At 38.5% G+C, this 26,991-nt stretch overlaps 9 protein-coding genes and 3 long non-coding RNA genes across 13 annotated transcripts; 4 read left to right on the forward strand and 8 right to left on the reverse strand.

Moving 5' to 3' along the window:
* Positions 1-86: 86 nt before the first annotated feature.
* LOC106294431 (aspartic proteinase A1-like) lies at positions 87-981 on the forward strand. Its single transcript, XM_013729986.1, has 4 exons — positions 87-172; positions 248-363; positions 480-528; positions 688-981. The coding sequence occupies exons 2-4, from the start codon at positions 271-273 to the stop codon at positions 849-851; spliced, it is 306 nt and encodes a 101-aa protein (XP_013585440.1). The 5' UTR covers positions 87-172; positions 248-270; the 3' UTR covers positions 852-981.
* A 259-nt stretch (positions 982-1,240) lies between these two features.
* On the reverse strand, positions 1,241-3,411 carry LOC106294430 (F-box protein At2g32560-like). Its single transcript, XM_013729984.1, has 5 exons — positions 2,752-3,411; positions 2,574-2,653; positions 2,302-2,480; positions 2,141-2,215; positions 1,241-1,601 (listed from the first exon to the last, which is right to left on the reverse strand). The coding sequence occupies exons 1-5, from the start codon at positions 3,346-3,348 to the stop codon at positions 1,414-1,416; spliced, it is 1,119 nt and encodes a 372-aa protein (XP_013585438.1). The 5' UTR covers positions 3,349-3,411; the 3' UTR covers positions 1,241-1,413.
* Positions 3,412-4,519: 1,108 nt separating this feature from the next.
* Positions 4,520-6,627, reverse strand: LOC106294429 (pentatricopeptide repeat-containing protein At4g28010). The gene has a single exon (XM_013729983.1). It carries the CDS (start codon positions 6,603-6,605, stop codon positions 4,545-4,547), a length of 2,061 nt encoding a protein of 686 aa, XP_013585437.1. The 5' UTR covers positions 6,606-6,627; the 3' UTR covers positions 4,520-4,544.
* A 150-nt stretch (positions 6,628-6,777) lies between these two features.
* LOC106343921 (pentatricopeptide repeat-containing protein At1g11900) lies at positions 6,778-8,325 on the forward strand. Of its 2 annotated transcripts, none has more exons than XM_013783281.1 (3): positions 6,778-6,847; positions 6,936-7,049; positions 7,233-8,325. In XM_013783281.1, exons 2-3 carry the CDS (start codon positions 6,990-6,992, stop codon positions 8,238-8,240), a joined length of 1,068 nt encoding a protein of 355 aa, XP_013638735.1. In that variant the 5' UTR covers positions 6,778-6,847; positions 6,936-6,989; the 3' UTR covers positions 8,241-8,325. The 2 variants fall into 2 exon arrangements, with proteins under 2 accessions (XP_013638735.1, XP_013638734.1); XM_013783280.1 differs by having other exon boundaries at positions 6,794-6,847; positions 6,961-7,049.
* On the reverse strand, positions 8,320-9,042 carry LOC106343922. Its single transcript, XR_001270056.1, has 3 exons — positions 8,893-9,042; positions 8,726-8,802; positions 8,320-8,620 (listed from the first exon to the last, which is right to left on the reverse strand). It is a non-coding gene; the product is annotated as an uncharacterized LOC106343922 (long non-coding RNA).
* A 100-nt stretch (positions 9,043-9,142) lies between these two features.
* LOC106343923 lies at positions 9,143-10,163 on the reverse strand. Its single transcript, XR_001270057.1, has 3 exons — positions 9,960-10,163; positions 9,474-9,697; positions 9,143-9,272 (listed from the first exon to the last, which is right to left on the reverse strand). It is a non-coding gene; the product is annotated as an uncharacterized LOC106343923 (long non-coding RNA).
* Positions 10,164-10,846: 683 nt separating this feature from the next.
* Positions 10,847-12,935, reverse strand: LOC106295575 (glyceraldehyde-3-phosphate dehydrogenase, cytosolic). The gene is made up of 9 exons (XM_013731507.1): positions 12,851-12,935; positions 12,739-12,768; positions 12,552-12,652; positions 12,273-12,388; positions 12,079-12,178; positions 11,839-11,985; positions 11,695-11,755; positions 11,358-11,598; positions 10,847-11,279 (listed from the first exon to the last, which is right to left on the reverse strand). The coding sequence occupies exons 1-9, from the start codon at positions 12,852-12,854 to the stop codon at positions 11,060-11,062; spliced, it is 1,020 nt and encodes a 339-aa protein (XP_013586961.1). The 5' UTR covers positions 12,855-12,935; the 3' UTR covers positions 10,847-11,059.
* Positions 12,936-14,529: 1,594 nt separating this feature from the next.
* LOC106343513 lies at positions 14,530-16,227 on the forward strand. The gene is made up of 3 exons (XR_001269971.1): positions 14,530-14,585; positions 15,982-16,074; positions 16,155-16,227. It is a non-coding gene; the product is annotated as an uncharacterized LOC106343513 (long non-coding RNA).
* A 54-nt stretch (positions 16,228-16,281) lies between these two features.
* LOC106343512 (trihelix transcription factor GT-1-like) lies at positions 16,282-18,363 on the reverse strand. The gene is made up of 5 exons (XM_013782749.1): positions 17,674-18,363; positions 17,464-17,502; positions 17,154-17,285; positions 16,744-16,974; positions 16,282-16,660 (listed from the first exon to the last, which is right to left on the reverse strand). Exons 1-5 carry the CDS (start codon positions 18,251-18,253, stop codon positions 16,452-16,454), a joined length of 1,191 nt encoding a protein of 396 aa, XP_013638203.1. The 5' UTR covers positions 18,254-18,363; the 3' UTR covers positions 16,282-16,451.
* Positions 18,364-19,281: 918 nt separating this feature from the next.
* Positions 19,282-21,643, forward strand: LOC106294823 (serine/threonine protein phosphatase 2A 57 kDa regulatory subunit B' theta isoform). The gene is made up of 4 exons (XM_013730494.1): positions 19,282-19,515; positions 19,639-19,727; positions 19,804-20,989; positions 21,105-21,643. The coding sequence occupies exons 3-4, from the start codon at positions 19,814-19,816 to the stop codon at positions 21,420-21,422; spliced, it is 1,494 nt and encodes a 497-aa protein (XP_013585948.1). The 5' UTR covers positions 19,282-19,515; positions 19,639-19,727; positions 19,804-19,813; the 3' UTR covers positions 21,423-21,643.
* Positions 21,644-21,719: 76 nt separating this feature from the next.
* Positions 21,720-23,271, reverse strand: LOC106294825. The gene is made up of 3 exons (XM_013730497.1): positions 22,974-23,271; positions 22,783-22,894; positions 21,720-22,602 (listed from the first exon to the last, which is right to left on the reverse strand). The coding sequence occupies exons 1-3, from the start codon at positions 23,176-23,178 to the stop codon at positions 21,774-21,776; spliced, it is 1,146 nt and encodes a 381-aa protein (XP_013585951.1). The 5' UTR covers positions 23,179-23,271; the 3' UTR covers positions 21,720-21,773.
* Positions 23,272-23,371: 100 nt separating this feature from the next.
* Positions 23,372-26,866, reverse strand: LOC106294824 (choline/ethanolaminephosphotransferase 1). The gene is made up of 19 exons (XM_013730496.1): positions 26,766-26,866; positions 26,439-26,576; positions 26,288-26,297; positions 26,147-26,197; positions 25,944-26,021; positions 25,773-25,848; positions 25,657-25,679; positions 25,464-25,564; positions 25,266-25,360; positions 25,060-25,128; positions 24,898-24,967; positions 24,624-24,687; positions 24,500-24,540; positions 24,326-24,410; positions 24,183-24,245; positions 24,020-24,078; positions 23,877-23,929; positions 23,721-23,793; positions 23,372-23,635 (listed from the first exon to the last, which is right to left on the reverse strand). Exons 2-19 carry the CDS (start codon positions 26,573-26,575, stop codon positions 23,614-23,616), a joined length of 1,170 nt encoding a protein of 389 aa, XP_013585950.1. The 5' UTR covers position 26,576; positions 26,766-26,866; the 3' UTR covers positions 23,372-23,613.
* Between the last annotated feature and the right edge of the window lie 125 nt (positions 26,867-26,991).

A 26,991-nucleotide genomic window follows, 5' to 3' on the forward strand; every position in this document is an offset into this window, starting at 1 on the left:
GTGCCTCATTCTTTATAATATATATATATATAGCTGTTCCTGTTTCTAACAAATTTAATGTTTACTGGCAACAACTGGATCTGAAGTTTTGAGTTATTGTTATACAGGATTCTGCGAAAGTGGCTGTTCTGCTATAGCAGATTCTGGAACATCTTTGCTTGCGGGTCCAACAGTAAGCAAGAATCTAAAGGTGTTCTAGTGGTTTCTTAAGAGTAGTACGCACTTAATTTTGATTTTCTTTGTGTAGACTGTAATCACCATGATAAACCAATGCTATTGGAGCAGCTGGAGTTGTTAGCCAGCAGTGCAAAGACTGTTGTGGATCAGTACGGACAGACCATTTTGGATCTGCTTTTGTCCGAGGTAAATATGCTTATTGCACTAGCTACTAAAATCTGTGCGTGACAAATCATATGTTGTGTATGCAACATATGATTTGTAAATGACATTTGACTTACTGTTCCCCTTTTGGTTTGCAGACTCAACCGAAGAAAATCTGCTCGCAGATTGGTCTGTGCACTTTTGATGGTAAACGTGGTGTCAGGTGGTTTTGTTCATGTTATAGAGAAGCTATATCCTATGGATAATTTGATATTGCGATTAAGTCCATGATCTTATTTTATCTTGGTTTTCTTTTCTATTTCATCTGCTGTGTCTATTTACTATGATTCTTCTTTTATTGTTCAGTATGTGGCATTGAGTCGGTAGTGGACAAGGAAAACGCCAAATCTTCTAATGGTGTCAGTGATGCCGCTTGTTCTGCATGTGAGATGGCAGTTGTTTGGATACAGAGCCAGTTGAGGCAGAACATGACTCATCAACAGGCTTCCATTACAGCACCTTTGATATAATCTGTTGAACCATTCTTGTCCTGATCCTGTTTATTTGCTACCGTTGTTGGTTATCCTGGACAGCTATGCAAGCGTCTTCCGATCCCAATGGGAGAGTCTGCAGTGGACTGTGCTCAACTCTCGACCATCCCCACGGTTTCGCTCACCATTGGAGGCAAAATGGTTTACAAGGAAGCTGAGATAGCACTGGAGGCATTAGCTTCCTTGCAAACTAAATGGTTACGCAGCTACTTCTATCTTTCTAATGGTTTTCTTATCTAACGAAAAGGCCTTTGTAAATATACCTTCTACGTAGTATAAAACTCTCTCAAGATTTTTTTTTTAAAAAATCTGCCTCTAGAGCCACCTATACTTAATGCTTTGTGATTATTTGTTCAGTAACGATCGAATGATACAACCTTTCCATGAAGGGACTGATGCATTAGTTTCATGTATATTCTTGACAATTTTTCAAATAAATAATCAACAGCTAAATCATACATTTGGATAGAAGAGTGAGTAAACATCTAAAATTAACATCCCTACCCTTTAGTGCAAATGGTTGTGTTTGAATCTCTTCATCCTACTCTAAGATGGAGGATGGCCAGAGACGTGTCCACATAGCAATCTCTTCTTTACAACTTAGCTTTCTGATTCCTCCATAGAACCCCTCTTCCTCGTTACCTTCCTCTCTATGATCTCTCTTGTTTATCATCGTTCTTCTCCACCTCGATCCCACTGTGTACTGGTTGAATTCCAACACCACCATCTCTGTTTTCACCATTTAGCAAAACACATGAATTCAAATACCCTTTGGACACACGGTATGGATAGAAAAACGGTTTATGACATATGACGAGGGGGTCAGGTATAAATAATAATCAAAGATGCAAGTGGGCAAAACACTTATCTTTTTCTAATTGATTTCTACTACCTGTGGTGATGCGATGTTCCAACAAAATAAAGAAAAGAATAATATTTGTTTCTAGTGATTAAAAAACAAAGAATCATTGTTGAGCCCCCACCACCGTTTGGTAATGTGTAGATTTCAACATCAATCCAAGACACATATTTATCAAAATGTCTACGAAAGTCAAGACAGAGCTCCATCACTTGTCTTTTTTTTGGGACCAATGCTCGAGTTAGATTTCTTCAATGTTCACACTTTTCAGTTGCGTTGTGGGAAATTTAATGGGTTTTGTTGGCTGAGAAAAATGAGTAAAGAAACCACAGAATGTGACAGCCAATTCTAAGAAGCAACCAAAGACACTATTTTAACACATAACATGAAGGTGAGAAGAAGAACTCACCATTAAGATGGCAGTGACAGTGGTTGAGATTCCCATCACAGGATTCTAAGTGGCCAACGATACCATACCACCATCCTACACAACAAAAAAACATCACACAAGCTTGTTTCAGAAATTTCTCTTCAAACTACTTCCTTACAATATAAGATTTAGTAACTTACCATAAGGGAACTCTTTGTTTCTTCTCCACTGAATCTCGATGTGATCTCCAGGTTTCAACTCGTTTAGAGAATCTGACACATGAAGATGATGAGGAGACGCATCAATGGGAGCTGCTCTTAGCCTCTCCCATGTCACACCCTTTTCAACCGCAACTGCTCTTCTACCATGTGGTGGATACCTAAAAAAAAATCCCCGATAGAATCTAATTTATACGACTGACTTGTGATGAAGAACAAGCCAAGGAGACTGTGTCAAATGTGATATTATATACCTGGCCTTAAAAGTATCAGTGAGAGTATCATAGCTGAGGTCAGCATCATAGCATGACAACATGAACCCTACATGCCCATTCTGCTCTTACACCAAAAGGTCACTACTACTTTAATAATTAAATCCAGAAAAAAGCTTTGAATCGAGTAAGTAACTATTTTTGTGAACTGATTTTTTACCTCGCGGTTGTAAACTTGAGCAGGGAACCAAAAACGACCAGTTTCAAGGGAGAGGTAGAAGCTCATGGTGGAATCAAGTGGCAGAGAAGACGCAGCATATCTCTTCCTCTTATTATCATCATCATTTCGGAAAACAGATCGGATTAAAGAGATGATTTTGTCAAAACCAAGAGGATGACCAGTTTGGTGACTAGGAGAATCAAGATGATACGAGGAAGAGAGATAGCATTTCCACTCTCTATGAGCAGCAGGGCCCAGGACTTTGCCCCATTTGGTGATCAAGTGTTTCTCCCATAGATGATCACTCACACATCTCTCCCTCAGGGAGCTACAAACCCTAGCCATACTAGAGAGTCCAGAAGGTGGAAGAAGCTCGAGGATGCGATCCAGAGCCAGGTCAGGGAGGTCAAGGACTGACATTTGGTGGTCCACGGGAGAGGCGGGATCAGGTGTGGTTGGATGCAGAGTTCTGGTGAAGAGGCTTTTGGAGAAGTAGAAAGAGAGCAAGGTTTTGGTTTCAGATGCCCATGGAGGAAGAGAGAATGATTTGGACAAGAAAAAGAAAGAGAGACAGGAGATGATAAAGTAGAGAAGCATTATGTTGTGTGTGCTCTGCCTTTTGATCTGTTGTTGTTGTGTCTGAGAGTATAAATGGAAGGAGAAGAGGATAGATGGATAACCAATAGGAGTTGAGGGATTACCTAACCAACCTCATGAAAACAATAAATAATTCTCTTTCTCTCTCTCAACTTATTTTGGCAACTTGAAACTGAATGAAGTAGCCAAACTGAATCAAGAGAGAGAAAGAGATATGGAAAGAAAAACCCTTTAAAATTCAAAATTAACCAACAAATAATGCGCAAAGAATGTGACAATTAAGCCGAAGGTGTTATTAAACTAATATAATAAGGTAATGAAAAAGAAGAAATTATTTTTTACAAAAAGGTCTAGTTGGTGGTGTTGGTGTCATTGGGATTTCCAAGGGCAGTGGGAGGAGAGAGAGAGAATCGGATCTGGGCACCAAAAACAAAAGATTCATTGAACCTAAAACCACCAATAATACCTTTTTTTTAAAAAAGTAGAAGAAAAGCTATATATATTTTATTATGAAGAGATTGTTACAAAAACATAAACAAACCAATAAGGAAGAAGAAGAAGGCACCTCCAACCTTCTTCTACAGAAGCACCAGATTTCTTTCTTCTTCCTCCTCCCAAAGTCCCAATACCAAAACAACAAAAATATGCAAACAACAAACTCTTGGCCTCTTATAAAAAGCTCCTTTTCTTCTAATCTCTCACGCAAAATAGCAAAGACTTGGATTATGATAAAGATGAGAGGTTGCTGCTTATTTACCTTTTTTGTCAACAATACCAAAGAGAGAGATGGAGAGAGAAAGAGAGCAATTCCATTTCCATTCTATGTGCACCCCAAAATCAGTAATCAAAATGAAAGACCTAAACCTCCAATGCATTACGATTCTACAGTATACAACACAAAACAATGTGAGGAAAAAGGAAAAGTATTTTCTCTGCTATTAGGAGATGGGAGCAAAGAGATTTATAAGCTCTTTTTACCAGTAATGTATTGTATAATCCAATCATCCAATAGTAGCGGGATCTATTGCCTTCCATGTGATCCCAAAAATCAAACCACGAATTGCCTTTTTGGCTTTTTACATAACCACTTCCTTACAGTTACAACACCAGATTGCAGCTTGTGTCCCAAAACTTCTTTGCAACCATCCTTTCTGGTCTGCCACAGCCATACTTTTAATCTATACAACGTGTCCTACTTAATCCCTTTTCTCTTTATCATTTGCTACTCTTAGCAACCGCTTTACAGGATCCATGTTTGCTGAGCTACACATGTATTCCATGACCGTACACGTCAGCTCTTTGTCAAGTACGATATCTTTCTCCACCAGTTTTTCGAGAACTTCCTTCAACTTGTCACAATCTCCCTGTGAAATACAATACTTCAACACAGAATCGCAAATATGAGCGTCAGGCTCAAAGCCGCTCTCAACCATTTTGTCAAAGTAACCGATAGCCTCCTCCAAATATCCGAGTTTCAGGAACCTGTTTATCAGTTTCGAATAAGTAAACAAATCAGGGGAAAGACCAGCTTGAGACATCTCGACTAGTAGTGACTCTGCAGATTCAACATCCCCTGCTCTAAGACTTCCATCAATCATAATATTGAAAGAAACAATGTCTGGTAAGCTGTCATCACGCTTCATTTCCTCAAATAATCTCCATGCCTGGTCCAAGCTTCCTTCTTTGCATAATGATGACAATAGACAGTTGCAGTCGTAAACACTGGGACGTAGCTTAGACCCTCTCATTTTACAGAACAGTCCTTTAGCAACATTAAGCATGCCGGTTTTGCAAAACCCATCAATCATAGTAGAATACATATCTGAGTTTGGAATAATTATTTGTTTCCAAAGCTCCATCGCCTTCTTCACATCTCCAGACTTGAGAGTGCCTTTAAGCAATATGTTAGTAGTCACTATATCTGCAGCACCCAATCTCTCAACCAGCAAATCATAAAACTCTAAAGCTTCAGGGAGATTGCTTTCCTCGCACAGACCGTGGATTAGCGCATTAAACGATCTAACATCAGGATCCGGATAGCTCCTATCATTCACCAGTAAACACAGAAGCTTGCTAGCTTCGTCTAAATCACCTTTACCACAGAGTCCACCCAGTAAAATATTATACGCTATGATATCAGGTCTTGTACCCCTCTTCTTCATCACTTCAACAACCTCTAAAGCCTCCCCCACAAGGCCGTCCTTGCAGAGCTTGGTGAGAATAACGTTATAAGTCACCACGTTCGGCTCTTCGCCATTCTCCAACATGAGGTTCAAAAGCTGAAGAGCTTCCTTAGTCTTCCCAACTCCGCAAAGACCACTGATCAGACCTGTATACGTATACACATTCGGACTCACTCCACGCTCCTTCATGAACTCAAACAACCGTGACGCTTCTTTCATCTCCCCTAACTTGCAAAACCCTTGAATAAGAGTGTTGTAGGTAATCGCAGAGGGAGAGAGCCCTTTCTCAATAACCTCATCGAACACCTCTTTAGCTCTACCCACCTCACCGCAATCACAGAAGCCTCTGATAAGCGTAGTATACAAAACAAGATCCGGTTCCAAACCTTTACTAACTCTCATCTCTTCAAACAACCTCATAGCTTCCTCCATCTTACCAGCCTTGCAAAATGCGTCAACAAGAATCCCGCAAGTCACCAAACTCCAAGAACACTGCATCTCCTTAGCCAAGTCCGAGGCTTTCTCCAACTCCTTCCCTTCGCATAAACCTCTTATAACAGTGTTGTAACTCACAACATCCGGAGCCATAGAATTCAACCTCATGTCTCTAAGCAAGGTGAGAGCTTTACCAAACTCAAGATTCTTGCATAAGCCTTTTAAGATAAGGTTGAGATTGTACACGTTGAAGGCAAACCCGCGTTTCAGCATCACGGCGAGGACGCCAAACGCGAAATTGGTGTTGCGATTCAACCGCAGGAAGCATTCGAGGAGCCCGCTCAGGGAGACGAAGTTGATGAAAGCGTTGGTGTCGAGCATCTTGCGGTAGACGGAGAATGCGAGCTCGTGGTTTTTGGAACGTACTAGAGTCGCGATGAGATTGTTCCCGGGGGAGGAGAGAGAGGTGCTGGAGTCGAGTGCTTGCTGGAAAACTGAAACGGCGTTCTTCAGCTGAGGATTTGAGTTCTCGCAATCACAGAGCAGAGAACTCAAGGTGGAGCTGAGGAGGTTAAGGTCTAGGAGACGTCTGGCTTCAAGAGCTCCACGTCGAGAGAGATTAGCGGCGGCGGATGTCATCGGAGATTCGAGATTTTTCACTAAACCCTTTGTTATTAGTTGTGTCCAAACAGCTTTAAATTTATTACAGTGGTTATCACTTTTAGTCCCTGAAGTTTAAAACTATCAACAGAAAAGCTCAATAATTATAAATTGCCACTATACCCCCAAAAAGTGCCATAAAAATCAAAAACTTTGAAGCTCTCTTGGGAGTTTGAGACTAAAGAAGAAGATGGCGAAGTGGTCGATCGTTAAGAGAACAGGTAGAATTATCACTTTTAGTCCCTGAAGTTTTAAGCTATTAATAAAATTGCTCAATATTTATAATTTGTCATCGTAACCCCAAAAAAGTCCCGTAAAAATCAAAACTTTGAAGCTCTCTGGGAGTTTAGAGAACTTAGGGAGATGGCGAAGTGGTCGATCGTTAGGAGAATCCCCGTCTACGGAGGTTCGTTCACTTCTATGGTACGAATACTATAAAGCCTCAACCTTTCGATTTGATGATTATCGCTCCTAGTTTTTATCTGCTTCATTGAGTCTTTCTTTCTCTTCCCGAGCTTGTGGAAAGTTCTTGATAGATGGTGATTCAAAGAGTGTTACTTGCTCTATGTAATTTGATTATATGGTTTATGTTTATTGGCATTGCAGAAACATATGGTGTTGGCTCCTGCTGAGTGCTCCTTCTCTGCGATGCACTCTTTGATAGACACGGGAGGGGAAGCCCTGAAGAAAACGGCTGAGAATAGTGATAGTGGTTCAAAGTTCGTTAGCAGAATCGATTACACGAGTCTTGTGGAGAAGTATAGAAGAGATGGGAACCTCTCTGCTGCATACGACTTGTTACAGTCCTTGCAAGACAAGAACATATGGTTGCCTGTCCCGGTTTTCAAGAACCTTCTTGCAGCAGCGGGTGAGAAGAAAGATACGAAGCTCTCTTGCAGAGCTTTTAAAATGATGTTGGTCCAAGCGGGTACGCCTTTGAATTCAGATTGTTATCTCAACCTCGCCAGAGCCTTTATTGACACCGATGATTGTGTACACTTGCTGAGCCTTCTCAAAGAAGTGTCGGAGGCTTCTCTTCCGTGTAGGTTAATTGTAATAAACAGAACCATCCTTGCATTTGCTGAGTTTCGACAGATCCATAAGGTGCTTATGATACTTGAGAAGATGAGAGAGTGGGAATGTAAGCCAGATGTGATCACTTACAACTCGGTTTTAGATATCTTGGGACGAGCTGGCTTGGTCAATGAGATGCTCAGTTTATTGTCATCGATGAAGGAAGATTGCGATGTGTCTCTAAACATCATTACATACAACACGGTGTTAAACGGGATGAGGAAAGCTTGTAGGTTCGATATGTGTTTGGTGTTATACGAAGAAATGGTTCAGTGCGGGATTGAGCCTGATCTGCTTAGCTATACAGCAGTGATAGACAGTTTGGGTCGGTCAGGGAACACAAAGGAAGCATTGAGGCTTTTCGATGAGATGAAACAGCGGGTGATACGACCATCCGTTTATGTCTACAGAGCATTAATTGATTGTCTGAAGAAGACAGGAGAGTTTAACAGGGCGTTGCAGCTTTCAGATGAGCTGAAGAACACTTCAGCATTAGATTTGGCAGGTCCACAAGATTTCAAACGGCACTTGAGACGCTAAGAAGCCTCTAGTTTTCAGTAGTTGTGTGTTTCACTTCGGTTAGGCATATGTAATGAAATCAGAACACAATTTTGATTGATTTGATTTGAAGAACCTGATAAAATGATAATCAAGGTTTACAAAATGTATTGGTGGATGATTCTATGACCCAGTCTCATAAAGTTTGCATAACTACAGAAGTACAAAATGTGTCAAAGTTTCACTCTGAAAGAAAGAGGATTTGCGCCGGCAGTCTGATATATGGACCGGAGAAGTCTGCTAGATTACGAAAATAGCCTTATATGTTCCTCCTTTCTTTACCAGAGCTTGTTCTTGACCCAGAAAAGAAGGAAAACGACACCCAACACGATCGCTACTGGTGCCCATTTCCTGATCAAAGCCTGGTTTTACAATATCAAAATGCATCAGAACCATATGCAACCAAAACCTTGAGCCTATAAACTAAACATGATCATAAGAAGTGCAAGCATCTCCATCAAACTCACCTGACGGTTCAAATCTTTAGCCTTATCAGCATATACACGAGATTCAGAAGTTAGCCGGCTCGACATCTCGCTCACCTCTGCATTAAAAACAAGAAGAGGATGAGCATATTGCTCTGCTGATTCAAAAAGCGTAATGAATGAGATCATATGAGTAGATACGGGCTTACGGTCCAGCTTTTCACCAACACCTAGAACTTCCTGCACATTCCGCGTCATTATCTGGTGGACCTCGTAGAGTTCATCATTCAGCTTGGCGATATTTCGTTGCGTACGAGTGTCTTGGTACAGTTTCTTGGTTTTCTGTATGAATGTATATCTATGCAAGGGGGGAAAAAGATTGAGAAACTAGAGAAGATATATGTTTCTACAAGATACTGAATGAATAGAGAAGAGGATCTACTAGATTAAAACATACCGAATTTAATAAAGGCATAAGGTCTAGCAGCTGTTTCAATGTTAGGCCCATTGACACGTTCGAACTCGTTCTTGAGATCTTCCAGGTATTGGAACGCCAGTTTCTTTGGGTAAGAGCGGTCACACATTGTAACTAAAGTTTTCTGATCAAGGAATAGCACATAAATTTGATTCTTTCTCTCACCTTTTGGTTTCATGATATAAGCATATGTAAATTATGAGAGAAAACATGCAGATGCAACAGTCAATCAAACATCAACATGAAAAATCTATCAAATCAACAAGCTTTGGCAAACAGAATATGAAGAAAAGAAAAAACAGATTTTAAGGATACTGGAAAATATAGGGGCCAGTCTCAACGGACATTCTTGAAGCTTCGTTATGACCTCTGGAGAGATTCTTAAACAGAGCCTTGACCTGTTGCTTATACATATCTGAATCAGGCAAGTCACGTCCATCATCGAGACCCTCAGCTAGAGGCAGCCCGTCGGTAACACGAGCTATCAACGTCATTTTCACCATCTTTGCCTTATTCCTTCTCCAATAACAAATGTCTTACTGCATTGATCAATCATATAAAGCCAATTTCAAAAAGAGCATGAAAAGCTTCAATAAAACAAAAATCCAAAATCTATCAACCAATTCTGCATACCACATTCGTAATCTGCCGTCTGAGAAACTATACATCGACAAGAATCAAATTCGAAATAAATCAAAGATCTAAAAAAAAAACAAAATCCATTACAAAAGAGATACAAACTCAGTAAAAAAAAAAAAAAAAAAAAAAAAAACTACACTTGAACATGGATTTTGAACTAACCTGATACGAGCGTTCCAATGGTTCTTCTCAGGATCTGAGAAACCAGGTGAAAGAAAGAGGATGATGATCCAAGGAGATGCAAGTACTGTATTTCTTTTCTTTTTCTTTTTAATTATTAAAAAGGGTTTTATCATTCAAGGGGGTGAATTAAAAATTCACGATCTGAAAATTCGTTTTTGTTGTTTGTTCGAATTGTTATTTATGACGATCTATAATACGTTCTGCGCTACAAAGGCCTCACATGATTGACGCGTTTTGGTTACATGACGTGGCGCGTTTTATTTAGCTTCACTAACTCTCCGTTTGTGTTATATATATGTGTATATCTTTATATATGTGTAAATTTTTTTAAAAAAAAATTGTAATGAATGGTTAGTTTAAAGTTCTTATAAAACAAATTATGATACTTTTTGTGAATTTAAACTAATATATATAATACATATATATTTTTTTATTTATAATATTTCCATTTAAAATTTTTAATTTTAAAATTTTAAAATATTTTTGAAAATAAATTTATAGTTATTTATCCACCCGCAACTGTTCGCAACCGCTAGCTGGAACCAGCTTTTGATTTTAAGAGGTTTGGAATGATTTGTATCGCTTTGTATGATTGTTTTGAAATGCTGTCAACTACTATCAACCGCAAAAACTTACTATCAACCGCAAAAACTACGTTTGCGCTTACCCAGTTTGTATGGTATTTGTAAATAAGTTCAGTGCTCGATGGCTGTAGGTCCAAGGTGGCTTGCATATGCTGCCAAAGGTTCAATGACCATCGAAACAAGGCGCCAAGCCCACCTAATTAACTTGGGGGGCATAGGATGCTAAGGACATTTGATATACGTGGTTATAAGGTTAAATGAAGAAAGGATTCACATCTGATATAACATGGAAGCAACAACTCTCGATACATCAAAAGCCAAACATAAAAGTGTTTTCAGTAAAAATAAAAAAACAACCGGTCTACAAACTTCTTATCACGTCACGTGAAAGTAGAGAATTCGCCAAAACCATAAAGGTTTCAAAACCCAAGAAAACTTATTCGGAAAACGACAAATTTAAAAACACCAATTACATCATTCGAGATCTTCATCGACTTAGGCGGCCTTGGACATGTGAATGATCAAGTCGACCACACGGGTACTGTAACCCCATTCGTTGTCATACCACGACACCAGCTTCACGAAGTTGTCACTCAACGCGATTCCAGCCTTTGCGTCAAAAATGCTCGACCTGTTGTCACCAACGAAGTCGGTTGAGACAACATCATCCTCGGTGTAACCAAGGATTCCCTTTAGCTTGCCCTCAGATTCCTCCCTGTGTAACAATCCAATCAGTTAGTTAAATCTTACAGAAGATATGATCAAACTAGTTTAACTGGAACCGAAAGCTTACTTGATAGCCTTCTTGATTTCATCGTAGGTTGCAGCTTTCTCGAGTCTAACCGTGAGGTCAACAACTGAAACATCAACGGTGGGAACACGGAAGGACATCCCGGTCAATTTTCCATTGAGCTGTGGAAGCACCTTTCCGACAGCCTTGGCAGCTCCGGTGCTGCTGGGAATGATGTTGAAGGAAGCGGCTCTTCCACCTCTCCAGTCCTTCATTGATGGACCATCAACTGTCTTCTGCGTAGCTAAAAAAACACACAAACAAACAAAATGTAATTTCAGTATAAAGAGGTAACAGACCTTGAGGAATCAATGCAAACAAAATGAAATTTTACACATACCAGTGATAGAGTGGACGGTGGTCATAAGTCCCTCGACAATTCCAAACCTGTCGTTGATAACCTGCATAAACATATTGCAAATGTCAATTCGATTTAATTTGATAATCTTTCACAAGTCACATTTTAAAAGGAAAAAAGAGAGACCTTGGCAAGTGGAGCAAGGCAGTTAGTGGTGCAACTAGCGTTGGAAACAATGTTGAGATCAGACTTGTACTCATGCTCATTGACACCAACAACGAACATGGGAGCATCTTTGCTTGGTGCAGAGATGACAACTTTCTTCGCACCACCCTGCACACAAAACGAACCACATGAGATACTAAATACTTACAAATAAATGCTCTATACACTTGTCATCATAAACAAAATCAAAAAAAGGCAAACCTTCAAGTGAGCAGCAGCCTTGTCCTTGTCAGTGAAGACACCAGTAGACTCAACAACAAAGTCAGCTCCGGCCTCACCCCATGGGATATCCTCAGGGTTCCTTCAGATTAATACATCACAAATCATAAGAGTCTTCCATAACATAAGAGAGAGAGAGATGCACAGATTAACAAATATCAACACGGATCATGTACCTGATGCCGAAAACAGTGACTGGCTTCTCACCGAAGAGAAGGGTCTTCTCATCCTTAACCTTGAGCTCATTGTGCTTCCACTGACCGTGAACACTGTCATACTTAAACATGTATGTCTGCAAACACAATACACAATATTCAATTAACCCTTTCATCCTCGAATCAATCAATCAAACAAAGTCACACATAATCAATCCGGTCATAGATCTATGTTGTTCACTAACATGTAAAGTTATTAACCAATCACGATCGAACTTGCATCGAAGTAAAGAAACTCACCATGTACTCGGTGGTGATGAAGGGATCGTTAACAGCGACGAGCTCAACATCGCTCCTCTGAAGGATAACTCTAGCCACCAAACGACCGATTCTTCCGAAACCTTAACCAACACCATAAACTCAGATTCCACAGATCTAAACTAACCCCAAACCTATGAAGAAAACGAGCAAAAAAAAAAAAACTAACCGTTGATTCCGATCTTAATCTTCTTGTCAGCTACACAAACAACAAAAACACGATCGGATTAGTAACGATAACGAACGTATCAACGATGGAGCTAGAGATCGAAGAAACTCACCCATTTCGATATTAGAGATTACGAGAGAGGTGTCGATGAGATCGAGAGAGAGAGCTACGAAGTGAGTGAGGAGGCTTTGGTGAGGCTTTGGGGTTATTTAAAGGAGATGATAAGAGAAAGTGATCGTGTGGCTGAGAATTTTTCTTCGGAAAAAAAAATTAAAGATTAAGATTCAGTAATTATTCGTTACCAGATTGTGCATTACCTTTAAGATTATTTACCGTTTCTGCCACTGTTTTGGCCAATTGTTTATGGTAGGATTAAGAAGTAATCGGGGAAACTAATGGCGCTTGGACTTCACGCTCAAGTAATGGAATATTCGAGGTTTAAACATTTAGATCCTATGGGCTGGGCCGACGCACACAGGCAAAGCAGTAGGTTTTGAAAATACCCTTATTATTAGCTCAGCCAATGATCATATACCACGTAGCATGTCCAACATATATAAAAACATTATTTAATGTCGTCAAATTTTGTTTTTGTTGTTGATGATACATGATAGCACAACTTTTTCTTTCAAACTTTTTGTAATTTTTTTTATTTTCCTTTATTTTTTCCTGTAAAATGTAGTTTGGCAACTCAACCTAAAGGGATGTATTCAACCGAGAGTTTTAGGTGATTTGTGTTAAAATGATAAATCCACTGTTATTAAAACATGAATTTTAAAAACTCATTTAAAATCCAGTGTTATTGAACTTGACATTTTATAAAGTACTCTGAAATCCACCGTTATTGAAAATATTTTATGTTGTGGAATTTTAAAGTTTCATGTGATTTTAGAGTGTTTGGGTGGAGTTTCTTAGTTAAAAAAATTAAAACTCAAATCTCATAGTTTTAGGTGATATTCTTGAGTCGTTTAACAAAAATCATTTTATTCTCTGCAATTCCTCAAAATCATCTAAAACTTCGTTAAAAATCAAATCACTTCAAATTTTTGATTGAATACACCCCCTAAGTTTCACATGTGATATATTCCACAGTTTTTATTGATAATTAATCAAAACATTTAGGGGGATGTATTGAATCTGAAATTTGAAGTGATTTAATTTTTAATGAGTTTGTAGATGGTTGCAGGAGAATTAGAGAATTTAGTGTGATTTTTGTTAAAACCCTCTAGAATCTCATCTAAAACAGTGGGATTTGGATTTTTATTTTTATAACTAAGCAATTCCCCTCAAACACTCTAGAAACAATTAAATTACTCTAAAATCTCCGACTTAAATTTTGTTCAACAACAGTGGATTTTAAAGTGTTTTTTGAAATGGTAAGTTCAATAACACTAGATTTTAAAGTGTTTTTTAAAATCCACGTTCGAATAACAGTGAATTTGTCATTTTAATACAAATCACTTCAAATTACTAGTTGAATACACCCTTGGCTTAATATAATGGCATGGATCACTATAGCACTGTTCTGCTTACTTATGTTTCAAGGTGGCCATTTACTTTTTACCTTTTAAATACACGACTCAAGGTGGTAAGCCTGTATTCAAGGTGGTTTGCTTTTACTAATTACAAGGTGTCTCATATATTACTTGTGAAACTTCTTGCCTTCTAGATGTCACTATCAGAATAAGTTTGCGTTCTTGATATCAAAGATATTTATAATGTGGTGTTATATATTCAACAAATCGTGACTTCATATTGATATTGAGACGCATAGATGCTCCACTTTCAGAGCTTTGGTTGGTCAGATGAACGTGACAGCAACAAATAAATCAACTTTATGCAATATGGTATGGCTCTTGGCTTTTGCCAAAAGTCTCCTCTTCTCCTCCTCTTATTTTTCTCTTTTTAGTTTCATTTTCATTTTTTGTGTTAGGTGAAACCGTGAAAGCATATAAAACTCTTTGATCCGGTACATATGGATCCATACATCCTATATTAACTAGAATATTTATCAGCGGTAAACAGTATATAATTAACAAAATTTTGAGATATTACGATAACACCTTCAAGTCAAGTGTGTTATGAGCCTAAGACGTATACTTTAGTGGTTGGATTAGTATAACCATATGGCCATGAAATAGAGATTAAGTGGAACAAAATTGACTGGGTGGTAGAGTTGTAGTTGTGTCATAATTCCAATTCAAACCCATACAATCTTGACAAAGAAAAAAAAAATTGTCCTCACAAGTGTACGTGAACTATGTATGATCAAAAATATTTAGTATTTTGATCTTTTTTTTGGTAAATTTAATCACGATGGTTTGTAAGGAACCATGTTAAGAAAACAGCTCAAAACTTACCAGACAACTCTTTTATTCATTGCCTTGAAATTAATTTGAGAAATTAGTGTGACATTCTTAATTGTTTTTTTTTGTGAACAACTCTTAATCGTTGATTATTTTTAGTTATCTTGTGAATTTTTTCTATGTTATCTCTAAAATTTCATATTATTTTTTCGGCTCATATATATCTCTTTTATCTTTGAGTTATCTTGAGGTGTCATTATTTGCAATGTTCTAAGTGATCGTAAAAGTAATTAGTGAGACTTTCTTAATTGTTTTTTTTTTGTGAGCAATTCTTAATATTGTTGATTATTTTTAGTTATCTTGTGATTTTTTTTCTGTGTCATCGCTAAAATTTCATATTATTTTTCGGTTCCTATCTTTTTTTATCTTTGAAGTATCTTGAGGTGTCATTATTCGCAATGTTCTGAGTGATCGTAAAAGAGAGAACAAAATGATATCATTATCATGGTACTGTATATGTTAAAATTCGATACTTTAAAAAGTGAAAAAAGAAAGAAGATAGATGCAATTATTGATGCAAACACTCTGGACAAAGGAATATGATTGGTGCAAACTCTTAACGAATGGTATTTTTATCCATGTAGATCTGATTACAAGCAATGTTAGTCAGACACGTGATGGATTAGATCTAGATAAGTTGGGACTGAAACTTGTATGCAGTGTTTTAATTAGGCCACTTCTATTTTAAACCTTGCTCATTAGATGACAAAAAACATACGGGATTCCACTAAACCTATTCATCTACACAATCGTTGAAGTGGGATGCCAGTAGCAATTCGACAAAAAAAAAAAAAAACAGACAACTTCTGAGGTCTAAGGTGGAACTTTCGAACTGAAACAGATAGTGTCTCTTGGTATTTGTAATCTCTTTTCACAGTGTCTCAAGGGAAAAAACGATAAGGAGATCATGAGGGAGATTCAAGCTCCAATGAGACAAGCTAACTTACTTGCCATGTCTTGATGGAAACATGTAAGAGAGACTTTCACATACAAAAGTGAACAAAAGAAAGTGAAAGATTTGTTGTTACTAGTGTCTGTTTTCCTCTGCAGATTCACAAGGGCGACGCACTCATTCTTTTACAGGAATGACGAAGAGGATGAAGAGTGACTGACACCACTCACACTAGCACACTGTTGCCTCTCCATCTCTTGTTTAGTCCAAAATGCAACAAACAAAAATACAATTTGAGGTCTTATTTGGCCTGTAAGGGTGAATCCAAACTTTTTGTTCTAATCAGGGGAAACAAAAGGGCGGGAATTTACAATGGGAATGGAAATATACATTTGCAGGGACAGTTCTGTGATTAAATTAAGCCGTTGATGGACTTGGATAAGAAGTTACTGTGATCACATTCTCTCTCTCACTCCTCGGTACACAGCACCAGCTTGAAGATCATCCATGTTGTCTATGTTCCTAAAGCCATCAACTTGCAGATATGTCCATCCGCGTCTAGCCAGAAAATCGCGGTAATCTTCTTCCGTGTAGAATATTTTCTCTTCTGTATGGACTGGTAACTGGTTGGATTCATCGTAATGGCAAACCCTAATGGCCACTCCTGCAAAATGGGTTTTTGGATATTGAGCACTCATCAAAACAGTATATGGGGTCAAAAGATAGGAATGTAGTGGTTGGTCTTACCACCATCGACATGGAGTAGATAGTTTCCTAAGGGCATGTCTCGGTCAAGACAACGAACAACCTGATCTTCATCTTCTAACCAAAACGCCCGCCGGGTTCTTAGCCTAAAAGCAGATCTGATTGTCTCTTTGATTGCTTCAGCAGTACCATCAATGCCGATTCTTCTTGTATAGTCGCCAAATTTCACAGTTATGACCCTCCCACCAAAAGGCTGTCCATGAGCATCACCACCTGCTTGTATAAATATTGAAACAAAGAAAAAAAAAGCTTTAATTATGTAAGTGATTTTGGTTCATAAGAGTTAGAAAACGCAGTTATTACATATACTAAACCATGCCTGGAACATAAACAAATCTTTGGCCATTCTGGCAAACTAACTTTGACGCTTAAGTTTGTTTTCTGAGACTTACCGTTTCCAGGAGTCTCTCTCCAGTTCCAAGGAGGAACTCCATTTGCTGGAACAGCATCAACTGTAGTGATTGCAAGAGGATGACCATCATGATCAAGACTCCTTTCAAGGTTTAACCCCGGCCTGCCATTAGCTAGAACATTGATAGACAACACTTATCAAGATTCAAGACACATACACATTCCTCTAGAAACCAAACTGAGCCAACAAAAAAATAAGCTTCAAGAGGCAATGGACGAACAATATCTTGCATGATTGCATCTTTGTATATAGCAAGATAAAATAACACAAATTATGGACAAGATCAGTACCTTCAACGGATCCAAAAGAAATGCTCGGATCATCAAAACCTACGATGAAAGATAAAAGTCACCACCTTAACAAAAATAAAACTAAAACCCTCTAACCATTTCAAGTTCCAAAAGCACTATCTTCTTAAAAGATTAGTGAAGCTATATTAAGAACTATCTTATCAATATAAACTGAGAAACCCTAAATATATAGCCAATCAAAGTTGTTACCTTTATCAGTAAATTGCATAAAGGAATCAACTTTAGCAATGGGTGGCGTATTAGGACTCTTGCTATACTGTGTCACTTTCTTGCTCCTCTCCCTAAGAATATCTTCAATCTCCTTGTAATAAGACATCTTCGCCGACACATTCCCTCTGTCGTGATGCTTGGCCTTCTTATACTCCTTCAACAGATTCCTCCACTTGTCCGTACACATAGTCGGAGATCGATCGAACCCTTTCTCCCTCATCTTCGCCGAGATCTCCTCCCAGAGATGTTTGTTAGATTTGGAGGTGTTGAAGAGACCGTCCATGCCTCGGCGGAACATGATTAGGGAACGAGTCTCGTCTTGGACCCACGTCTCCGCTCGTTTCTTGGGAGCTTTCACTTCGTGATCCTCGCCGCTGCTTTCTCTTAAGAGAATCTGTTGCGGCTGGAGATGATTATGATGATGTTGATTGTGGTGATGGTGATTTTGATTGTGCGGCTGTAGATCTCCGTCGATAATCATGTTGCGTGCGGCGGTGGAGGAATTGGTGTTATCGTCTTTGTAGAAATCATTAGGACGGGGCTTGTCGGAAACGAACATTGCTGTCTTAAACGGAGACGGAGAGACAGTTTGTTGCCACCAAATACAAGCTACCGAGCACAGAGAAAATGTGGCGACCGCAGCAACTTTTTTTGGGTTTTCGGTAATTAATTAATTTAGGGGGTTTTATTATTCTACAAATTTGCGTGGATAACTACAAAATTTCAAAATTGTGGTTAAAATTTCAAAATTATTATTGAGATGTGTTAGAAATGTATATGAAGTAAAAGGTTTTTTTTTTCAAGGAATATTAGTTTCAAATAGTTGGAATGATTACAAAATATATATCCTTCCGTTTCCAAATATAAAATCGTTCAAGCAAAAAAAAATTGTTTCACAATATAAATAGTTTACATATTTTAATGTATCTTTTCATTTATTAGATATTGTGTGATCCAACAAATAATGTTAGGTTTTTTATAATTGGTTGAATTAATTGATTAAATGATATATATATATTTTTAAATTACAGCTTTCTAAATATTTGTGTTTTTAAGCAAAACTATTTACCGATTAGAAACGGAGCGAACATCTTTTATCTAAAATGAATACATAATGCTGACATATCCAGAAAGAAACTTTACTATTTAACTTTATTAAGTGTATACTAGTTTTAATAGTTTTTTTGTTTTACTTTTAAATAATATGAAAAACACACTACTGATGTTTTATTTAAATCTATATCTAAATATTAATGGTAATTTTGTCCGGGGACATTTTAATTAGATTGAACCAAACACTAGCTATCAAACGAGGAAAAAAGGTGGACAAGAACAAACCAGGCATATGATAAAAATGAAACCGTGGGTCATATCAATAAAACTACTTTCGATTTTAATGAAACAGACAGGTCCAATAATACTCGATTTCTTTTCAAAATTTCATTATTTTTATATATTTTCACAATCAATAATGCTCTAAACCGAAACTAAGCTCGTATTCTAACCGAATCAACCGTATTATAATAGGTTAGGGCAGCGCTAAGGGTTTGGTTTAAAAAACATATTTAAAAGTGGTCCGCTTGGAAATAATACAAGTGAAAAGACCTGGCAGGCCAGACCAAACACATACACAAAAAAAGAAGACAATATTAAAATCAATTAAAATAAAATAGATTTCGAGTTTTGATTAGCCATCGGAGAGAAGAAGAAGAATGATAGATAACTGGATCACGAGAGGGACAAAGAAGCAGAAGAAATAAACTTTAAAAGGGAATTTTTTTTTTTGTGAAGTCAACAACAAACAATGAAGGAAGGAAGGAGGTTTGTGTGTAATCGGCGAATTTTGTTTGATCTGTTTGTTTGTTTTTTTCTCGTCACTTTTCCCCAAAATCGCAATTTTTTATCTTTGTTTCAATGTATTGTTTCCTCTTTGATTGTTTTCAGAATCTGACCCCCAAAATCGCATAAAGTTTCGTACTTTGGAAGGGGGCTTTGCTGGAGAATTTAAGGATCTCTCTCTCTCTCTATTTCAGGTTCGTTATTCGTTGTTGTCTTGATTGTTGTTGTTACCTGGATTGTGAAGTTAGTTAATGAGATTTGTTATTCTAGGTATTGAGTTATGTGGAAACAGATCATAAGTAAGCTTCCTAAGAAGTCTTCAAAGAACCATTCTTCATCTAATGCAACTGCATCTACTTCCAAGAGTAGTAGTAGTAGTAGTGACAATGGAACCGGAAAGTCTCACGCCAAGAACGCTGCTCCAGCTGCAAAGCCTGCTGCTGCTTCCCCTCCTGACACAGGGCCCAAAGATGGCAACTTTAAGCAGGGTAACGGGATCTATGAAGCCTTGCCGAGTTTCAAAGACGTTCCAAACGCCGAGAAGCAAACCTTGTTTCTGAAAAAGCTCAGCTTGTGCTGTGTGCTGTTCGATTTCTCTGATCCCTCCAAGAACGTTAAGGAGAAGGAGATTAAACGTCAGACGTTGCTTGAGCTGGTTGATTACGTGGCTACTGCTAACGGGAAGTTTAGCGAGACTGTTATCCAAGAAGCGGTTAGGATGGTGTCCGTTAACATATTCAGAACGTTGAATCCTCAGCCTCGTGAGAATAAAGTTATCGATGCGTTGGATTTGGAAGAGGAAGAGCCTTCTATGGATCCTTCTTGGCCTCACTTGCAGCTTGTCTACGAGCTTCTCTTGAGGTTTATTGCTTCGCCTGACACCGAGACTAAGCTGGCTAAGAAGTACATTGACCAGTCTTTCGTCACGCGGTTGCTGGATCTGTTTGATTCAGAGGATCCTAGAGAGAGAGACTGTCTCAAAACCGTTTTGCATCGCGTCTATGGTAAATTCATGGTTCACCGTCCCTTCATCAGGAAATCCATAAACAATGTCTTCTACAGGTTTGTATTTGAGACTGAGAAACACAACGGGATTGCTGAGTTTCTTGAGATTTTGGGGAGTATCATCAACGGGTTTGCTCTGCCGCTTAAGGAAGAGCACAAAGTGTTTCTGGTTCGGGCGTTGATACCTCTCCACAAACCGAAATGCTTGCAGATGTATCACCAGCAGCTGTCTTATTGTATCACGCAGTTTGTGGAGAAAGATTGCAAACTTGCTGATACGGTTATAAGAGGACTGTTGAAGTCTTGGCCTGTGACGAATAGTTCTAAGGAAGTCATGTTTCTAAACGAGCTAGAGGAGGTGTTGGAAGCAACTCAGCCACCTGAGTTCCAACGGTGTATGGTCCCGTTGTTTCGCCGAGTTGCTCGGTGTTTGAACAGTCTCCATTTTCAGGTAACCATCTAATATGTTTCTCACCAATTGCGTTTTGAGTTTTTGATGATTCTTGGATGAGATTGAATGTGTATTGTCTGGTTGAGTCTTTTGCTTGCTTGATGTTGTTGTGCAGGTTGCGGAAAGAGCTTTGTTCTTATGGAACAACGATCATATCGAGAATCTAATAAAGCAGAACTGTAAAGTTATTCTTCCTATCATTTTCCCTGCACTGGAGAGAAACACTCAGAAGCATTGGAACCAAGCTGTTCATAGCTTGACGCTGAACGTGCAGAAGATATTTAATGACAACGATCCAGAGTTCTTCAAGGAATGTCTCGCCAAGTTCAGAGAAAGTGAATCAAAAGAAGCTGAAGTCGAAGCGAAACGCCAGGCCACATGGAAACGTTTGGAAGAGATTGGGATGCAAAAGCAAAAGAGTTCTTCTTCCTAAGGTTTGCTTTAGTTGTAGAGAGAGAGAGAGAGAGAGAGGTTTTGATTTTTGTAATTTCGTTTTTTACTGCATTGGAATATTGGTTTTCTTTTTGTTTTTTTGGTATTCTCTCCAGAAATCTTTAGTGAGAACAAGTTTCAGTTTCCATCTTCTTTGAAGAGATGCAAAGATGTAAGATCATTTCTTGTTTTAATTTTCTTTATTTATGATCTTCTTGTTCAGTCTGCTTAGCCTTTGAGTTTTTACAGATATGTAGAGGGCTTTCAAGTCTTATGACACATGAAATTTTCATAAAGATTACATCAAATGAACATACCATATAACTTGCACACATAACACACACAAAGAAACTCAATTCCACTTGCTCTTCAACTTATCAACATGTTTAAACTCATATGTCAACACCAAGCTCCCATCATTTCTCCTCAACTCAAAGCTCTCTACCAATAAATAACATCGGTAACTCTTCCAGTACGGTCCACCGCCTTCAAACCTCTCTGATCTCTTAATGCTAGACCTTATCTTAGACCAGCCAAACCTCTCCTCTTCCCATTTCATCTGCTCCAAGACAACAGAGCCAAGACCTATCTTCTCCTCGGTCCCTGAGACACTAAACCATACAACTTTATCTGAATCCACACCTTTTGCCTCTCTTGCAATCTCCCCTCCTCCAAGCTTAACCACTTCCGTTTCCACCTCCACGTCAACCACAGCCTCAAACTGTTTATCCTCAACGTTCTCGCACAAGAAAACCTCTTCAAATCTTTGGTGAAGGGTCATGCTGTAATACATGGATCTCATCATTTGATCCTTTGCATCTCCTTCCTTTACAAACAAGAAGGGAACATACCATTTCCCAACTACAACGCTCTTGTCAAGATCAGGAAGCTCGTAACGAAGCTTTGCATCTACTACGCCCTTTGCATCATCAACCAAACCAAAGTCTTCAGAAGACGAGAAAGGAACCGTCCAGCCTTTCCTCCTAAGGAACCGGGGTGGTATGCCGTCTGAAGCAACGGATGTGGCGAAGAACTTACTGGTTGATGATCCTCTTTGATGGATCTCAAACTGTTGGTATGTGTCATAAGGATCTAGAGGCCTTGGAGTAGCGTTGGGGATGTAAGAAAAGCAAAAGCAACAAGGAGCCCTGTCTCCTTCTTTTGCACTAACACACGCTTCTCTGCAAGTTTAAAGAGTAGTAAGTTTTGAGTGACAATCTTTGTTATAGAACAATATAAAAACAACAAAGATTTAACAGTTTAAAGATAATACATAAACTACTAACCTTGGCTTAAGATAAACTAGGGTGATTAACATTTCATATAAGCTAAACTTGCGTAATCATGCAATAGATTCATACCCTGTGTGTTTCCCACGTCGCCTTATAACATAGTAAAGATTGGAGGAAGGAGGTTGATGAAGAACAGGAATGAACGCGACCGAGTCAAGCAGGACAATCCTGTCATCTCCTCCTATGTTGAAACCAGAGCTCAGGTAACAAACAGACAAGAAACAGAACAGGGTTTAGGAAATAATAGAAAGTTAACTAACTTCCTATTTGGTACTTGACGGTGACCTTTGCGTTCTGAGGAAACGGCAAACCGTTGAGATCACAGTCAAAACATTTTCCGAAGCAACACTTGGGCTGAGACTCTTCGTCTTGGATCACCAGCACGCCTGAGTTTGGACCTTCTGCTTGCAACGTTAGCTCAGATGGGTTTCTCTGGTATTCAGTCAAACGCTTAGTAACATACATCTCTTCTTTTGATTCTTTTGTTTCTCATCAAGATCTATCTTGTCTCATCGTTTATATAAACAAATGATCACAAGAACGTGCCAGGAAGTTTACTGAGATAGTTGTTTATAAGCTAATCTTTGACCCAATCTGAGGTTTGACTTGAACATTTGTCAGAATCTCATGTGGATGATTTCTCTACGAAGACATAATATTTGATTCTTTATTCACCTGAAGAGGTGAAGTGTAAGAACTAATAACAAATTTAACTGTAAACAAATTACACCGATCTGTGGAAGCTCACATCATTGAGGCATAGACAGCATTTATAAATAATTTTCATATTTTTTTTTTGTCAATATGCATAAACAAAATACTGATCTAAACCATATTGATCATTCGCCGTATTGATCCAACGGTCCACACAGAAAAAACAGCACCCTTGAGGTTTCTTCTTCAAGCTTCTTTACGCGTGATCCTGTGGACAACAAGAAACAAAAACATTAATTTATTATGTTTTCAAAACGAGAAGCTTGCTCATAGATTTTGATCAAAAACTTCACCTGAAACAGTAGATTCCAAGAGCAGTAGTGATCTCATGGATGACAGATGTGGCGAAGTGCAAGTATAATGACACTGTTTTCAACCAAGACAACGTTAGTGAAGAGAAGAACAAAGAGCTAGAGCTAAGTAAGGTTTTATTTGTTTTAGGAGCAAACCTGTGAATATACAGTAGCCACGAAGAACCCATAACTCATCAACTAGAGGAACCCTGAAAGACACAAGTTTGCCAGTTTTATAAAGACAAAAGAAACCGATGGATGTTTCTGCAGAAGAATGTAAAGATGATAAAGAAACATACCCATCATTCAATCTTGCGGTTAAAGCGTTTGCAAGTGCAAAGGGAAGATAGACTAGAGACTGCATTTAAAATTTAGAAAAAAAAAAAAACATAGCATGAGATTACACTTTCCAAAACCAGTAAGGTTGGAGAAATTGGCGAGAGATAAAGGTATCTGATTTACCAAGCACATATTTGTTTTCAGTCCTTTCGGCTCATCACACAAGTGAGCAAGAATCATTCTTCCCTGAGAAACAAAAAAAAAACATAAAAACCTTTTGAGTTACAACTTTTTGGAATGATAGTAACTAAGAAATCAAGACTTACCACTAGAAATCCAAATGCAAGTCCAGTTCCAAGAACAACCAAGTGAGGGTATGTTTCTATGAGATTTATTGGAGACAAGTAATCCCTGTAAGAAAATAAGATCCAAACAATTTTCAACAACGAAGGCGAGAAAGATGGCGAGTCCTTTTCGGATGAGCACAAAACAAGACTTACCATATCAAAACACCTCCAAGAAGAACCACGAAAGGATACAGCTGCATCCGAGAATCAAACAGAAACGTTAGCTCTCTACAGTTTTAAAAAGGTATATTACTAAATCAACAGGTTAGGAGATTACCATAGCTAATGCTAACAGCATGCTCCCTTTTCTTGATTGAACAACTTTGTAGACATTTGACACACTGCAAAACGCAACCAGCATAGAAAGTAGGAACTTATCAGCTAAAGAGGACCTAAATCTACCACTAACCAATACTTAGGGAGACAAACACTGAATCATGATACGAGAAAACTGTTATTTCTTTAAATCTTTATCTATTTCATCACAATTGAGTAGTAATGTCATCTCACTTCCTGTTAACACATACAATGTGCAAGTTTGGAAGACTCACTTGAATGCGACGGTTGGTATAACGGCGAAAGCGATCATCATGTATAGGACTGCTCTGGAAGTTTTGATCGCTACAACAGAGGACTCAAAGTTTAATCAAGAAAGCAAAGGCAGTAACAGTACAAGAAAATATGGAGGATAAACAATTGAAAACTATTTGTACCATTAACAAATGGCACCCAACTAAACAATGGTATGGACTGCCCCAATTGCTGAGCCCACCATTCAGCACCTTTACACAATACAAAAAAAAAAAAGGAGTGAAAGTCAAGACCAAGCCCAATTATAGAAATAAAATGCTTAAAGATAGGCCAGACATTATCAACTACGGTGAAGTTTTCAAGGGTTGCAGACAAGAAAGAAGCATACCGACAATGGCTGTGAAGAAGTGGCTGACGAATATAAGTGCAAGACCCTCTGTAGGTCCATTGATGACCGGAAGAATAAGTGTGTTGGTGAAATAGCTAGACAAGTGTTGAGTAAAAAGTCTTAGAACGGATCTTAACAATATTCTACAAGTATTAATGTGTTACGTGACATAAGCAGAGAGTTCGAAGTAGGACTTACTGCTCCCATGTAGCTCCATAGAAGGGAATAGCTGAAATAACCCAGAACCAGAAAGTGTCTCTTCCACACATCGCAGTGCTTCCAAATGCCATGGCTTCAAACTGTTTTCATTGTTAAAACTTTTAGCATCAACTCCAGGACAAGTACGAAGTAGTAGAAGCAAAGAAGATAAATAGGATAGTTAGGTACATACCGCACAAGCAAGTGCATCACAACCTGCCAAATGGAACACATGTCAGCAAAATCTAGAAAACAGCTGAAAACAAAAAAAAAAAAAATCAAAGAAGAAACATGGGGAAAACAAATGACCATGATCGAAGAGCTCTCCTAAGGGGCTAGAGGAATTGGTCCTTCTTGCTTGCTTCCCATCAACAGCATCGAATGTCTGATAAAATCTCAAAAGGTGTCAAGAAAAAAAAGACTAAAAAACAAATTCACAGGCAGATAGAAACGAAAGTTAGACTTTTGAAGAAAGGAGACCTGATACAAGAATAGAAGTAAACCGTGTGCGAAGTGAACCCATCGTGGAGGGGGAGAATCCAACTGTGGTGAATATATCTGAGACAGGTAAAGAAAAATGTCTTTAAAGTCAAAACTATATGCTTAACGCCGATATTTTGACCGACCAAAAAAAAGACCAAATGCTTAACGAGACTAAAGAACAAGACCATAAAATCACTCACGTAGCCTAGCAGAGAAGATGTGACTAGAAACATGAACCCCATAAGCGTTATCTGCAAACACACAAAAAACAGAAGTTTTAACTCAAAAGTAATGACGATACCACATAGAGCAAATCAGAGAAACAAAAATCACTTGTATACCATGTTTGGTCTGGATATGGTCCAAATGCAGTAACAGAGAGGAGAACACCACATGAAAAGACAAGAACACATAAAAGTCAGGTAAAACTCAAACCAAAAGCAAGACTTTTTAACAACACCGAGTGAAAAGAGCAGTAAAAGAGTCACTTACGGCATCCAAAGAGGGAAGACTTTGACAAAACGAGTCCAAAAGGGTTGAAGGACGTATTTGGCAAGATAAGAGTGATCTACTCCACTGTATTTGTACCTATGAAGAGCTGCCACACCATGTGCTCCTATGTAACCCATTCTTCTCCAACACACAGAAAAAGCAACATATCCTCAATTTCAAATTCCCAAAACACAAACTAAAAAGACGTTAAAGCATGGATCTTTGAGGGTCTCACTACCACTTTCCAGATTCCCAAACCACTAAAAAAAGAACAAAAATCTTTGGATCTTTTGCTACCACAAAAACGATGAAGAGACGAGTACTTACAACGGTTCCGGTGGTTAGTGACAGCAAACAAAATAAAAGACGAGCCTTTTCAAGTCTCGGTGTCCCGAAAAAAAAAAAAGAGAGGGCGGTGAGATGTCTGACTCCCGCAAATTTTGGCCCTATAAAGAGCGGCGAAGCGAGACAGAGGGGACCAGAAGCTAAAAGGAGAGAGTGGCTTTTGCGTTTCCTCCGCGTTTCCCACACGCGTCTTTCGATATTTCTTTCC

Source organism: Brassica oleracea, chromosome C5, assembly GCF_000695525.1.
Source record: "Brassica oleracea var. oleracea cultivar TO1000 chromosome C5, BOL, whole genome shotgun sequence".
Taxonomy (NCBI): Eukaryota; Viridiplantae; Streptophyta; class Magnoliopsida; order Brassicales; family Brassicaceae; genus Brassica; species Brassica oleracea.